Here is a 14,442-nt window from a genome sequence, read left to right on the forward strand (position 1 = left end):
GCATATGCTAGTGTCATAGGATGCCTTATGTTGCTTGAAAGATTCCTTCCAGGAGAGGTCAAGTGACCTGCCTGTTTGGTGTCTTCATAACCACAAACTAACAGTATTACCTTTCCCCCAAATGAAAGGGAGGCTTTAGCATAACCTCCTTGTCTGTGCCTTATTTTCTAAATTTTGGTTAGACTCCCATGTCGGTTAAGTCAGAAGGGTGAGGACAGGACAGCTGAGTCGCTTGACTACTCTATACACTCATGCCGCCCTCTCAGATGCTGGCTGGTGAATCAGGCCTGGGGGCTGTCTCTCTACTTTTAAGACTCTGCTTGGGCTCATGCCTGTAATCCTAGCACTCTGGGAGGCCGAGGCAGGAGGATTGCTTGAGCTCAGGAGTTCGAAACCAGCCTGAGCAAGAGCGAGACCCCGTCTCTACTATAAATAGAAAGAAATGAGCCAAACAACTAAAAATAGAAAAAAATTATCCAGGCATGGTGGCGCATACCTGTAGTTCCAGCTACTCAGGAGGCTGAGGCAGGAGGGGATCGCCTGAGCCCAGGAGTTTGAGGTTGCTGTGAGCTAGGCTGACGCCATGACACTCTAGCCTGGGCAACAGAGTGAGACTCTGTTTCAAAAAAAAAAAAGAAAGAAAGAAAAAAGTCTCTGTCCCTCTTGTGGGGGGAAAAAAACGGGCTTACCAGGAAGGAAGGGGGGACATTGTTGAATTAGTGTTTAGTTTCTAAACCAAAGAGGGATTAGGATTGTGTCATAAATTAGATTTTTATAAACCCTACTTTAATTTCATAAGGAGATTGCCTCATGGAGGACGTAGATTATTGGTGTTATTTTAAAGTAGAGCAGTGGGCCCCTGCCCATATTTTAGTAGGTGTTAGGGGAGGGTGACAGAGCTGGCCCTGTGGATCTGTGGGAAATGCCCGTTTAACTGCTCTCCTTTGCAGGGGGACTGGGAAGGCAGGGCAGTGAAATAATTAGCAACACATTGACTTTATGCTATAAATTAGTGCATGGTGAGTTTTAAGAAATAGTCATTGTGGCCGGTACTCTATAAACATTCCCATATGGCTTTCCTTTCCTTAATGCACATTTGCATGAAAAGAGGTTGGGTGTTAGTTGCTGATGTCGTATGGCTGTGAATCCACCCTCAGTAGGTCTTTTTTTCTCTCAGGAGTTAATTTTTCCTGGTTTGGTTGCTCTTCTCTGAACACCAGAAACTGTGCTCTAAAAATAAGCCCTCCAAATTGTTCACACTATTGTCCGTTTCTGTATTTTGCAGCCACACCTTGCTGCTGTGATTGAGCCGAAGCGATTTAGTGGCAGGAAATCTGCATAGGAGCTGGGCACTGGCCGCCACACAGTGTCACTCAGACACTTGCTGTTGGGGGGGGTGGGGACAGGTAGAGAAGACCACCCCTTGCGCCTTCTTTACCTGCTGTGCCTTCTTTACCTGCTGTGCGCTGCATCTGAGCCTGTGCCTAGTATGTGGCTTGTGGAGGAGGGGTAGAAGCCAACTTCTAGGACTTTCTGTCAGTTGCCTTGGTAACCTTGGAGTAAGTGGGAATCTGAAGGCTCAGCTTGTTTGTTTGGGTTTTTTGGGACAGCTTTATTGAGATACGATTCACAGCTATACAGTTCCCTTATTTAATGTGTACAATTCAGTGGTTTTCGGAATATTTGCAGAATTCTGTGTCCATCAGCACAGTCGGTTTTAGAACATTTTCATCATCTCAAAGAGAAAGCTTTATACCCCTTAGCCATCACACCTATTCCTCCTAGCTCCCTTCTTCCATTTTTCTCTGCCTCTGGCAATCACTAATCTGCTTTCTGTCTCTATGGATTTGCCGTTTTTGGACATTTCACATAAATGGAATCGTACAATATGTGGTTCTTTGTGACTACCTTCTTTCACTTTGCATGTTTTCAAGGTCTGACCATGTTCTACACTTTTTTTTTTTTTTAATTCGAGACAGGATCTTGTTCTTGCTCAGGCTGGTCTCGAACTCCTGAGCTCAAGTGATCCTCTTGCCTCAGCCTCCCAGAGTGCTAGGATTACAGGTGTGAGCCACTGCGCCTGGCCTGACCATGTTCTGTGTAGCATGTGTCAGTACTTCATTCCTTTTATGGCTTCATTCCTTTTATGACAATCTGTGGTATGGATGTACCACGTTTTGCTTATCCATTTATAACTTGATGGACATTTGGGTTGTTTCTACTTTTTGTCTTTTATGAGTCATGCTGCTCTGAATGTTTGTGTTGGCTTGGATTTTGTGTGATGAGATAAATCATTGTGCAGTTGTGAAAAAGGACTGAACTGGACGTGGGAATATAAAACCAAGCTGTCAAAGTAAGGCACGCCCAAGAAGCACCTGTTTGATCTTCACATTAATCCCTGGAAAACTAATTAGGCATCTGAATGTCAAGTCTCCTGATAGGCATACACTTTTTTTAAAATTAAAAAGTTGAAAAAATTTGAATGTAACTTAAAACTTACTGCAAAATATGAAGGATTTTTCCATAGATCACTTGATTTCAGTGATCTGGACTTGCTGCCTGTGGATCTTCATGTTTTTGATGGACCTAGGCTATCCAGAGTGGGTTCGAAGGATGTTTTCCATCCCTTAGGCAGTGCTGAGCCACCAGCTTGGGTGACAGGGACTCCATGAGGGATGTTGTGCTCTTTCGTCATTCTTTTTTTTTTTTTTTTTTTTTTTTTTTTTTTTTGAGACAGAGTCTCGCTTTGTTGCCCAGGCTAGAGTGAGTGCCGTGGCATCAGCCTAGCTCACAGCAACCTCAAACTCCTGGCTCAAGCAATCCTGCTGCCTCAGCCTCCCAAGTAGCTGGGACTACAGGCATTCGCCACCATGCCCGGCTAATTTTTTGTATATATATTAGTTGGCCAATTAATTTCTTTCTATTTATAGTAGAGACGGGGTCTCACTCTTGCTCAGGCTGGTTTCGAACTCCTGACCTCGAGCAATCCGCCCGCCTCAGCCTCCCAGAGAGCTAGGATTACAGGCGTGAGCCACCGCGCCCGGCTTTCTTTCGTCATTCTTTTCAGAGGGGTTATGTGAGTGGTGTTGGTGACTCTTAAATAGATATTTCTTTTTTAACTTGAGATATATAATTTTTTTTTTTTTTTAGACAGAGTCTCACTTTGTTGCCCAGGCTAGAGTGAGTGCCGTGGCATCAGCCTAGTTCACAGCAACCTCAATCTCCTGGGCTCAAGCGATCCTCCTGCCTCAGCCTCCCAAGTACCTGGGACTACAGGCATGCGCCATCATGCCCGGCTAATTTTTTTTTTTTTTTTTGTGTGTGTGTGTTATATATGTTAGTTGGCCAATTAATTTCTATTTATAGTAGAGACGGGGTCTTGCTCTTGCTCAGGCTGGTTTCGAACTCCTGACCTTGAGCAACCCGCCCGTTTCAGCCTCCCAGGGTGCTAGGATGAGATATATAATTTACCCAGAGTACATTTTAATGTACAGTTCTAAGTTTTAACCAGTGCATACAGCCATATAACCACTACCACTATCAAGATTAGAACATCTGAACGGGTTTTTATTTTCCTTTTTTCTTTTTGTTTTTTGAGACAGAGTCTCACTCTGTTACCTGGGCTAGAGTGCCATGGTGTCAGCCTAGCTCACAGCAACTTCAAACTCCTGGGCTCAAGCAATCCTCCTGCCTCAGCCTCCTGAGTAGCTGGGACTACAGGCACGTGCCATCGCACTCAGCTAATTTTTTCTATTTTTAGTTATTTGGCTAATTTCTTTCTATTTATAGTAGAGACAGGGTCTCGGTCTTGCTCAGGCTGGTCTCGAACTCCTGACATTGAGCTATCTTCTCACCTTGGCCTCCCAGAGTGCTAGGATTACAGACATGAGCCACCGTGCCCTGGCCTGAATGGGTTTTTAAAGTAGCTACCTGAATGACTTCCAGCTTGATTGGAGTCCAGTTTCCCTTTCTTCCTCTTAAGTTTAGGGGGTTTATCAAGAAAAACTAGAAAGCTGCTTTACATGTGAACCTGAGCCTGGCTCTTAGATTCTCGGACATTAGAGTCTGGGGTTTTGGGAAGAGGACACCTGCATTTAGACTTCCATTTGCAGGGAGTTGCTGATGGGATCTGTTGCCAGCCAGCTTCTGGGCCGTCTTCCCTCAGAGACGATGCAGATATCCCTGAAAGGAGCAGGCAGGAGGGGTGCGGGTGGACCTGGGCGGTAGGTAGTAAGGGGGGTGGGAATAAAGTGTGAGCAAGGGCATGGAGCCCTGGAAATCTTGGTGGATTACGAGTGGCAGCACCTGCAGTTGCTGGAGTAGTAGGTGGGCTGGAGACGAGGTTGAGCTGTGGGGCCTCATCACTTTGGCATGACGCGAAGATGGGAATGATTAACCATCCCTCGGAGCCCGTGTGGGAGAGACCTAGGAGGCAAAGCAATGGGCGGTAGGAGCTTGATAGTGAGGTGTGGAATTTCCAGCCTTCATAATTAAAAATACACTTGGCAAGAAGAGAAATTCATCTCCTAGTTTCATAAGCCAGGTGCTACTTGAATGTGAGAGAGCTTGAAAGGAATGTGAAGGCAGATCTGTTCCAACCCCCTCAACACATGACACTTGGGATTGTGTGGCCTTCAGAAAGAGCCTGCACACCATCCAGCGTACCTTTGGCCTGAGTTTTCTTAGCTGAACTTTTTGAAGTTGAAACAAAAAGCTGTAAGCCAAGGTTACAGTGGAGAGAGTCTAGAATTTTTTTCTGGATATGTGAGAATTGCATATTTCCTTAGGGCACCCTGTAATTGAATTCAGTTTAAGGAGCATTTAGCCTCTCAAAGCTGAAGGAGGACCAGGAATATAACCAAAGCATGTATTTTTGCCTTTTTGCCAGGTCACATGGTGTCTTGGGTTGTTGTTCAGCATGACTTCCTTGGGTAGTAAGGTTGGATCAGTATAGCAAATTTTTTTTTTTTTTTTTTTTTTTTTATGAGACAGAGTCTCACTCTGTTGCCTGGGCTAGAGTGCCGTGGCATCAGCCTGGCTCACAGTAACCTCAAACTCCTGAGTTCAAGCAATCTTTCTGCCTCAGCCTCCCGAATAGCTGGGACTACAGGCATGCGCCACCATGCCCGGCTAATTTTTTCTAGATATTTTTAGTTGGCCAATTAATTTCTTTCTGTTTTAGTAGAGATGGGGTCTTGCTCTTGCTCAGGCTGGTTTCGAACTCCTGACCTCAAGTGATCCTCCCACCTCGGCCTTCCAGAGTGCGAGGATTATAGGTGTGGGCCTATACTGGCGGCCGGCCAGTACAGCAGATCTTACACAGGGCTGCCCATAATACAGATCAATGATTAAATAGCAGTGTAAGATTATGAGGGATGGAGGGAACTAATATTGATTCTGGGTTCTGTTCAAGAACCCTATGAAGTAGTATCTCCACTTGTCCTAATTTGAGGAAATTAGGTCTGTAAGTGCAAAGTGTCCCTGGCCAACGAGTTTGGGTGGGGTAGAGAGGTTGTGGTGGGGGATTGTGGGGAAAAGCTTGGAGGAGGGGATTATGAGCATCTGAGTGGCTGGTGAGAGTAGGGAAGTCACAAGCCTGATTTTGATCTCAGACCTGTGATTTGGAGTAGTGCAGTGGGCAGTTGCATGGGAAGCAGGTTCCAGCTGGATGATATAGATTTGGACTTCAGCCATCTGGAGTTGATCCTCAGGGTCAGAGGAATGATGTTCTCCAAGAAAGGCCTATAAAAATGAGGCAGGGAAAAAAATGAGGCAGGGAGGTGAAACTTAGGCCCTGATTCTTTTTTCTCCCCCTTCCTGTCTTCCTTTCTTTTGGTATGGTGGTGTATTTAGTTTGCACCAGTTGATTCATTTTAACTTATTGTTGAACAAACACAAAGCAGGCAGTGGTCTGGAAACGGGGACATTGTGTTGTTCCGTGGACAAAGGACACATTTTGCCCTGGGAGAGGTCACTATGTTTCTGAGTGGTAGGTTCTGAGTGATAACACTAGTTATAATATATCATTCTTGCCTGACCATTGACGTGAATTTTCTTAGAACTTCTGCCAAGCATTTTACTGGCTTAGTTTGGATTACCATGTCTTCTTGAAAGCGATGTGGTTATCTCTTTTAGCTTTCAAATCTACTTGCAGGTTTTCTGTGTTCCCAAATTTGGGTATGCTTTGATCAGGCTCATTTTCACCCATGTGTAGAGCATCTAGTAGTTCTCAAGAGATTGCGTTGCCTTTCTTCCACCCTTGTGGCAATTGGGTGTGGGTGGTTTTTTTTGACAAGGGAAGCTGTTACTGATAATTAGTGGGTATGGCTGGGGTTGCCAAAGTCCTGTGAGGGACAGGACAGGCCTACCATACTGTCAACCTCACCCCCAATGTTGAGGGGCCCCTATAGGGCAAGTCTGATTTGTTTGGTCATTTTATAAGTTCTGAACTAGACAGGTGTGAATGTTGAAATTTGAAATAATTGCAAAGCATTTTTTTTTTTTTTTTGTGGGGGAGGGCATGTGACATTACTTGTGGCTTCAGTTAGTAGAGAGTTCGAACTTTTTTCAGCCCTTCTGTTTTGTTGAGCATTTTATATATTTTTTTTTTTTTTTTTTTTTATGGAACGCTTCACGAATTTGCGTGTCATCCTTGCGCAGGGGCCATGGTAATCTTCTCTGTATCGTTCCAATTTTAGTATATGTGCTGCCGAAGCAAGCACGAGCATTTTATATTTAATGTAACTTTTTGGTGATTTCGGTGTAGTCAGTATGAAGATGGGGGTTTCTTTTTCTTTTTTATTAGGTGGTTTAGATCAGTGGTTCTCAACCATGGCTGCACATTGGAATTTCCCAGGGAGCTTTTGAAAATACTGATGCCTGAGTCCCACCCCTAGAATTTTTATTTAATTGGTCTAGCTGCATGGCATTGGAATTTTTAAAAACTCCCCAGGTAAGGCTGGGCGAGGTGGCTCACGCCTATAATCATAGCACTCTGGGAGGCCGAGGCAGGTGGATCATTTGAGCTCAGGAGTTCAAGACCAGCCTGAGCAAGAGAAAGACCCCATCTCTACCAAAAAAATCGAAAGAAACTAGCTGGACAACTAAAAATATATAGAAAAAATTAGTCAGACACGATGGCGCATACCTGTAGTCCCAGCTACTCTGGAGGCTGAGGCAGGAGGATCGCCTTAGCCCAGGAGTTTGAGGTTGCTGTGAGCTAGGCTGACACCACAGCACTGTAACCCGGCAACAGAGTGAGACGACTCTGTCTCAAAAAACAAAACAAAACAAAAACCTAAAACTCCCTAGGTAGTTAATAATGCATAGCTAGGATTGAAAACAACTAGTCTGGATGTTCTAGAAACTCTGCAGAGATACCGTAATAAAGATCACAAATTCAGCCAAATAAAATAATTTTTCTTTTACCTGTAAAACATTTATTGAGCATCTGAGGTTAAGATCACTAAGTGAGCCACCTCGGTGAGCTTAGCAGACCTTGTGGCTTTGGCTTGTAGTTTTCACTTACCAAATAGTTTTCAGCTCCAGTTCCCCTTTCTGGAGTCTTCCTAAGGGCTAGGAGCAGACTGGGTGATGGGGTGGGGGGGGCAGGGAGGATCAGGAGGAAGGTGAGTATGAAGTGAGGTGACAGTGGGCAGAACAGCATTGTCCTCACAATGCCCTACAGACACCTTTCCTGTCAGGGCCGGCATACTCAGATGCCCACAGGAACCAAACTGGGCATGTAGGTGAATGAACTACCAGATGTAATTCAGACTTGGCCTGTTTTTACTGCACTGGTGGTGGTGGGGGAGCCCATAGTGTGGAAACAAGTAACACTTCCAATTGAGTTTCTTTTGTAAAGTTTTTTGTTTACTTTGAAACCTGGCCGGAGGGCTTTCTTTATCCCACACGGTGCCTTTCCACTAATTGTGCCAGTTAGGAAAAAGGGGATGGCCGCCATGCTGGGCTTGGCCAGCAGTCAAGGCCTTTGCGAAGAACAAAGACACCCCCTTCCCCTGGCCCAAGGGATGGAGTTCGCCCCAGCTCAGCCCCCAGGCCGGAGTCCTTGTTCACTGCACAGCCTGGTCAATCACACACAGGGTGGCCCTGCCTGGATTGTTCCTTCACCAGCATGGGGGATTTGTGTTCTGTTTCGTAATGTGCCAACAGAACCCAGTCTTTGAGGCAGTTTACCCAGAGTGATGACTTGTTTTATACACTTTCAAAACAGAAAACATCTGTTCTAGCCAAGGAGGGATTGCGTAATTTCAGAGTGGCTTTCATATTCAGGGTAAGTTCTGCCGGGCTGGGCACACTCAGTCACCTCCACAGTGGGCTGACCCACCATTGCTTCCGTGACAAACACAAAGCGAACAACGTTAGTTCGTTTTATCAAGTTTGAAATCAGAATTTGTGTTTTTTAAAGGGAAGTGGAATTCAGTGTTAAACACCACAGTTCTGGGGGTATAATTCAGGCCTTTTAATTTCCTGAAACCAATTTCAGAATAGCAAAGCAAGCTAGATTATTTTCTGCCAACTGACTTTCCCAAAGGCACAGTTTTGCTAGGAATGACTGAGAACTTAATGATTCATCGGGCCGCTGCTGGTGTTCATAGATGCTTGTGTTGCCACAGGGGTGTGATGTGGATTGCAGTAGTGTCTCCCTGGTGTGGCACTTTCTCCTGGAAGCTTGTTCATTTTGCCCATCCATAGGGCTCTGCCGCCCTGAGATTCTCTGGCCCTACCCAGGTCCCCTTCTCTCTCAGGGGGTTTCAGCTGCATCCTTACTTTGGCTTGCTGGGTGCTGTGCTGCATTCTGAGGGGGAAGAAACACCTTTGCGGGTCAACACCTGTTGGTGACTTTTTTTTTGTGGGGGGGTTCCTCTAATTCTCAGGGCTGTTTTTTTTTTTTTTTTGGAGACAGAGTCTTACTTTGTTGCCCAGGCTAGAGTGAGTGCCGTGGCGTCAGCCTAGCTCACAGCAACCTCAAACTCCTGGGCTCAAGCGATTCTTCTGCCTCAGCCTCCCAAGTAGCTGGGACTACAGGCATGTGCCACCATGTCCGGCTAATTTTTTCTATATATATTAGTTGGCCAATTAATTTATTTCTACTTATAGTAGAGACGGGGTCTTGCTCAGGCTGATTTCGAACTCCTGACCTTGAGCAATCCGCCTGCCTTGGCCTCCCAGGCGTGATCCACCGCGCCCGGCCCTAATTTACACTTTTTGAACAGTGTGTGCAGGGCCCCATAAGACATATCTGCTATCCAATTTAGCCTCTGACCCCCGTTTGTGGCCTTCATTCTTACCGTGTGCTGGAACGGTCTTGGACACAGTTCCAGAAGTCACTGGAGATAGACTCTCTATGGCATAGTGACAAAATCCTTAATTTCCCAGCTGCAGGTTCGGCAGTACTTATGAATCGTACTACTTATGAATTTTTCCTGGCAGGAATTCTGATGTAATTGTCTGGGGAAACCGTACTGCAGTCAGCTGTGAATCTTTTTTTTTTTTTTTTTTCTTCTTTTGCCTCTGTTCAGGTCACAGGGATGCTTCTTTGTTTTGACGCTTTCCAGGCTATGTTGTTTTTTTCCTTCACAGGGGAGCCAGCCTGCAGAGGGCTGGCGGTCCGATAAAGAGTAATTCCTCTTGTCACGTTGTGGTTCTTCATTTTGCCTTTATCCCGGGGAATGCCTCCTTCCCAGAGAGAACTACAGAAGAACAACTGCATTGTGTCCTTCTAAGTATCGTGATGTTGGGTGTTCTTGAAGGTTTTGGCTTCAAGTGAACCTGCAGAGATTGATGTGTTTTTTGTAACCTTGACCTTAGTCCTATCTGGGAGACACTGAGCTCTACCTTTGAGGGGGGTGGGGCGGGCAGAATAGGAGATGGGAGGATTGGCTTTGGGACCATGTGGATGAGGGTGGCGGTAGGGAAATAGACAACCCAGCAGATTGTCCAGTTTCTACCATTTAGAACTATGTTACTGAGCATAACTATCTTCCCCCCCCCCTCAAAGCAATACATCCTTTTTGTAAAATACCTGGGAAATGAAAGGTTTTCAAGTCTTTATAATACCCATCAGCAGTGGTTGGTAATCCGTTCTCTAGTACTGTGTATGCTCACTAATTTATCTAGCCTGAAGTAGAATCTCATTTATTGTATGTGCATTTATTTGCATTTCTTTGATTTCTGGTTGGGCTGAGTATTCTGTTACGCTGTCTCCAGTTAGGCTGAACAGCTGTCTGCATCTTTGGCACAGCTATGCGTGGTCGTTTTTTGTGCTTTTATTGTGTAACCTGGTGAGCTGTGTAACCTCTCCTTGCCGGGTGCAGAATGTTTATAGCTCATGATAGAGGGGGTAAGCGACACCGGCAACTTGTTCAGGTTTTCTTGTAAGGTTCAGTTGTCAGACCCTGCCTCATTGGCTTTCCTTCTGGCCATTTCTTCCTGACAGTCTTGTCTTCTCTCTCTGTTCTAGCTGATGGCGAGACCATTCTAAAAGGCCTCCAGTCCATTTTCCAGGAGCAGGGGATGGTGGAGTCGGTGCATACCTGGCAGGACCACGGCTATTTAGCAACCTACACAAACAAAAACGGCAGGTGAGGCAGCCTGGAGTGTTCTTCAGATGGGGGAAGAGCACAGGGGTGGGGGTTGGGTGGGGGGGTGCAGAGGGTGAGGGGTGGCATGGAGGTATTTGTTTTCTTCTTTGACACCTTCTGGGAGGGGGCTGGAACTCAGTGCTTCTCTCCTAGCTGCACATTAGAATCTCTTTCCTGGGAGTGTTATATTTGAGATTTGCAAGGCCGCAGGACAGAGAGACAGAGTCACCGAGGCTGTAATTATTAAAAGGAGTTTTATTGTCTAGCTCGAGCTAGGGTCCGAGCCCCCAGAGTGCTAGCACAGTGGCCTCTTCTTCGGGCAAGGACCTTTGTGTGCTAGTGCCCTTTTATAACTAAATTGTTTATACACTGATCATGCATTTGCCCCCACAGTGATTTTTTTTTTTTTTTTTTTTTTTGAGACAGAGTCTCACTTTGTTGCCCAGGCTACAGTGAGTGCCATGGCGTCAGCCTAGCTCACAGCAACCTCAAACTCCTGGGATCAAGCAATCCTTCTGCCTCAGCCTCCCGAGTAGCTGGGACTACAGGCATGCACCACCATGCCCAGCTAATTTTTTCTCTATGTATTTTTAGTTGGTCAATTAATTTCTTTCTATTTTTAGTAGAGATGGGGTCTCGCTCAGGCTGGTTTTGAACTCCTGACCTGGAGCAATCCACCCGCCTCGGCCTCCCAGAGTGCTAGGATTATAGGCGTGAGTCACTGCGCCCGGCCGCCACAGTGATTTTTATTTTATCTTGCCCCTGATAGGCTCTAACCTGTTTCCGGGTCCTAGCTGAGAGATTTTGGTTTCCGCGTTTTTTGTCTTTTTCCTCTGCATTCCATAATGTATTCATAATGCCTTGCGGTTAGCAAACAAGCAGTAAACAGAAGCTGTAAGGTGTCCATTGTCCTTATAGCCCAGTATTTTACAGGAGAGCTTCCATAGAATACCCATGTCCAGCCATTTCCCGCAGAGATTGAGGCCACTGGGCCCAGACATCTGTATTTCTCCAAAGCCCCTGTGATTCTGCGTTGCCAGGACCAAGAACCCTTGGCAGCATAAGCAATGTGAGATGGCAGGCAGCGATCCAGAGTTGGTTGTGACACAGATTACTGGGCTCCCACCCCAAGAGTTTCTGAGGCAGGGCCCTGGGTCACATTTCTTTTTTTTTTTTTTTGAGACAGAGTTTTGCTTTGTTGCCCAGGCTAGAGTGAGTTCTGTGGCGTCACCCTAGCTCACAGCAACCTCAAACTCCTGGGCTCAAGCGATCCTCCTGTCTCAGCCTCCCGAGTAGCTGGGACTACAGGCATGCGCCACCATGCCCGGCTAATTTTTTCTATATATTTTTCAGTTCTCCAATTAATTTCTTTCTATTTTGAGTAGAGACTGGGTCTCCCTCTTGTTCAGGCTGGTTTCGAACTCCTGACCTTGAGCAAATCTGCCCGCTTTGGCCTCCCAGAGTGCTAGGATTACAGGCGTGAGCCACCGCGCCCGGCCCCTGGATCCCATTTCTAACAAGCTCCTGGAAGATGTTGATGCTCTGGTCGGCTGACCACACCTTGAGTGGCACTGTTCTGAGTGATGATCAGTCAATGCAGACAATAGTAAAGTGCAGGATGATAAAGTCTACAAAGTAGTTTGATAGGAAGCTGAGATGACCCAAGAGTTCTAGTCTTGGGTTTTTAAAAAAGACTTTAAAGACTATATAGACTTTTTTGTAGTAAATACATACTTGAAAGTAAATGTGGGCCGGGCGCGGTGGCTCACGCCTGTAATCCTAGCACTCTGGGAGGCCGAGGCAGGCGGATTGCTCCAGGTCAGGAGTTCAAAACCAGCCTGAGCAAGAGGGAGACCCAGTCTCAAAAATAGAAAGAAACTAATTGGCCAACTAATATACATAGAAAAAATTAGCCAGGCATAGTGGCGCATACCTGTAGTCCCAGCTACTTGGGAGGCTGAGGTGGTAGGATCGCTTGAGCCCAGGAGTTTGAGGTTGCTGTGAGCTAGGGTGACGCTATGGCACTCACTCTAGCCTGGGCAACAAAGTGAGACTCTGTCTCAAAAAAAGAAAGAAAGTAAATGTGTTCTGAGAGTAGAAAGAAAGCCTAAACTAAGAAATGACTGATAACAGAAGAAGCCAGTGCATTGAGCTCTTTGTAGTTTCTTAAATCTCGGTTTGTATTTTATCTAAACTGGCTTAGTATGTCAAACTATTAAGATTCTTAGTAATGGGCACTGTTAACTTAAAAATGTTAATTGGGCTGGGCATGGTGGCTCATGCCTATAATCCTAGCACTCTGGGAGGCCGAGGCAGGAGGATCACTCAAGGTCAGGAGTGGGAAACCAGCCCGAGCAAGAGTGAGACCCCCATCTCTACTAAAAATAGAAACAAAATATATAGAAAAAATTAGCCGGGCATGGTGGCGCGTGCCTGTAGTCCCAGCTACTCAGGAGGCTGAGGCAATAGGATCGCTTGGGCCCAGGAGTTTGAGGTTGCTGTGAGCTAGGCTGATGCCAAGGTACTCACTCTAGCCTGGGCAACAGAGTGAGACTCTGTCTCAAAAAAAAAAAGTTAACTGGATATTTTCAATGGCTTTCATTTATTAATCTCCCACTTTCTCTCCCTTCGTTTATCTATTAAAAGAAAAAAACCCACCTTCCCAATCTTTCAGAGGCCTGTAGGACAGTGCTGTGAGATGAGGGAACCTTCTATTTTTTGAGCCCACCTTACCTTCCATTATTCTCTTTATATGCCTACATGGCCCACCCCTGTGGCATTAATTGGCGTTTTCTATCCTCATACCTCTCCAAGACATTCCAGTCTTGACTCCCCAAGCCCAGACTTGTATTTCTAACTCTGTAGCAAACTTCCCTATGTGTTTAGCAGATGCCTCCAATGGATCGACAGTAATATTTCTTCATTAAGGGTAACCCAAATCAAGACCACCACCAAACCCTCCTCTGCCCTTCGTCCTTCACTATGCTCTGGCCCAGTTGATGGAGAATGTCCTGGAAGCAAAGGTGCTGCAGCTGTCCTAGAGCCCCTGGCTCCTGCAGGCTTGCACTCAGCCCTTCTCTGTCCCTGCCACCTCTCTTTACTGTGGTCCATCCTTTGGGAGAACTCAACACTCTGCCACCTCAGTAGGTGACTTCTCCAGTCCCAGATGAGTAGCTGCATCTGTCATTAGCTCCTAAAGCTCTTTATAGCCAGGCCCTGCTTACCCCTCTACTGAAGTTCTTGAAATTTCTATTAATACCATAGACACAGATTCCAGTTGTACAGAGGACTTAGAATTCTTCCCAGAAGGGGGTTTTTGAGTGATAAGAGCTATTTATACTTGGAACTTGCTTCTCAAAGCAAAAAAATAAAATCAACATACTTAGTTAACAAACTTATTTTCTTTGCCTGAGCTAGAGTGCTGTGATGTCAGCCTAGCTCACAGCAACCTCAAACTCCTGGGCTCGAGCAATCCTTCTGCCTCAGCCTCCCGAGAAGCTGGGACTACAGGCATGGGCCACCATGCCCGGCTAATTTTCTCTATATATTTTTAGTTGGCCAATTAATTTCTTTCTATGTTTAGTAGAGATGGGGGTCTTGCTCTTGCTCAGGCTGGTCTGGAACTCCTGAGCCCAAAGATCCACCCCCATCGGCCTCTTAGAGTGCTAGGATTACAGATGTGAACCACCGTGCTTGGCCAAAAATTTATTTTCTACATTGATCTTCCTCCTTTCACTTGGCCAACTGGAACCTATCCTGAGGTGCCTCTCCTGAAACCCCATTTGTCCTACCCATATTAGGCTTAGTGGGGGAGATAGCAGCTCCCCAGCCTGTTTAA

The 14,442-nt window shown here is 45.9% G+C and overlaps 1 protein-coding gene and 1 non-coding gene across 2 annotated transcripts in view; one reads left to right on the forward strand and one right to left on the reverse strand.

Annotated features, from left to right (window-relative positions):
- The window catches only part of SMS (spermine synthase), a 52,631-nt gene that overhangs the window by 13,818 nt on the left and 24,371 nt on the right, over positions 1–14,442 (forward strand). The window contains exon 2 of the mRNA XM_012784619.3: positions 10,484–10,604. Within this exon, the coding sequence (XP_012640073.2) occupies positions 10,484–10,604 (121 nt within the window). The remainder of the gene's footprint in view (positions 1–10,483; positions 10,605–14,442) is intronic.
- On the reverse strand, positions 6,616–6,722 carry LOC142866031 (U6 spliceosomal RNA). The gene has a single exon (XR_012916104.1). It is a non-coding gene; the product is annotated as a U6 spliceosomal RNA (small nuclear RNA).

This window comes from Microcebus murinus, chromosome X, assembly GCF_040939455.1.
Source record: "Microcebus murinus isolate Inina chromosome X, M.murinus_Inina_mat1.0, whole genome shotgun sequence".
Taxonomy (NCBI): Eukaryota; Metazoa; Chordata; class Mammalia; order Primates; family Cheirogaleidae; genus Microcebus; species Microcebus murinus.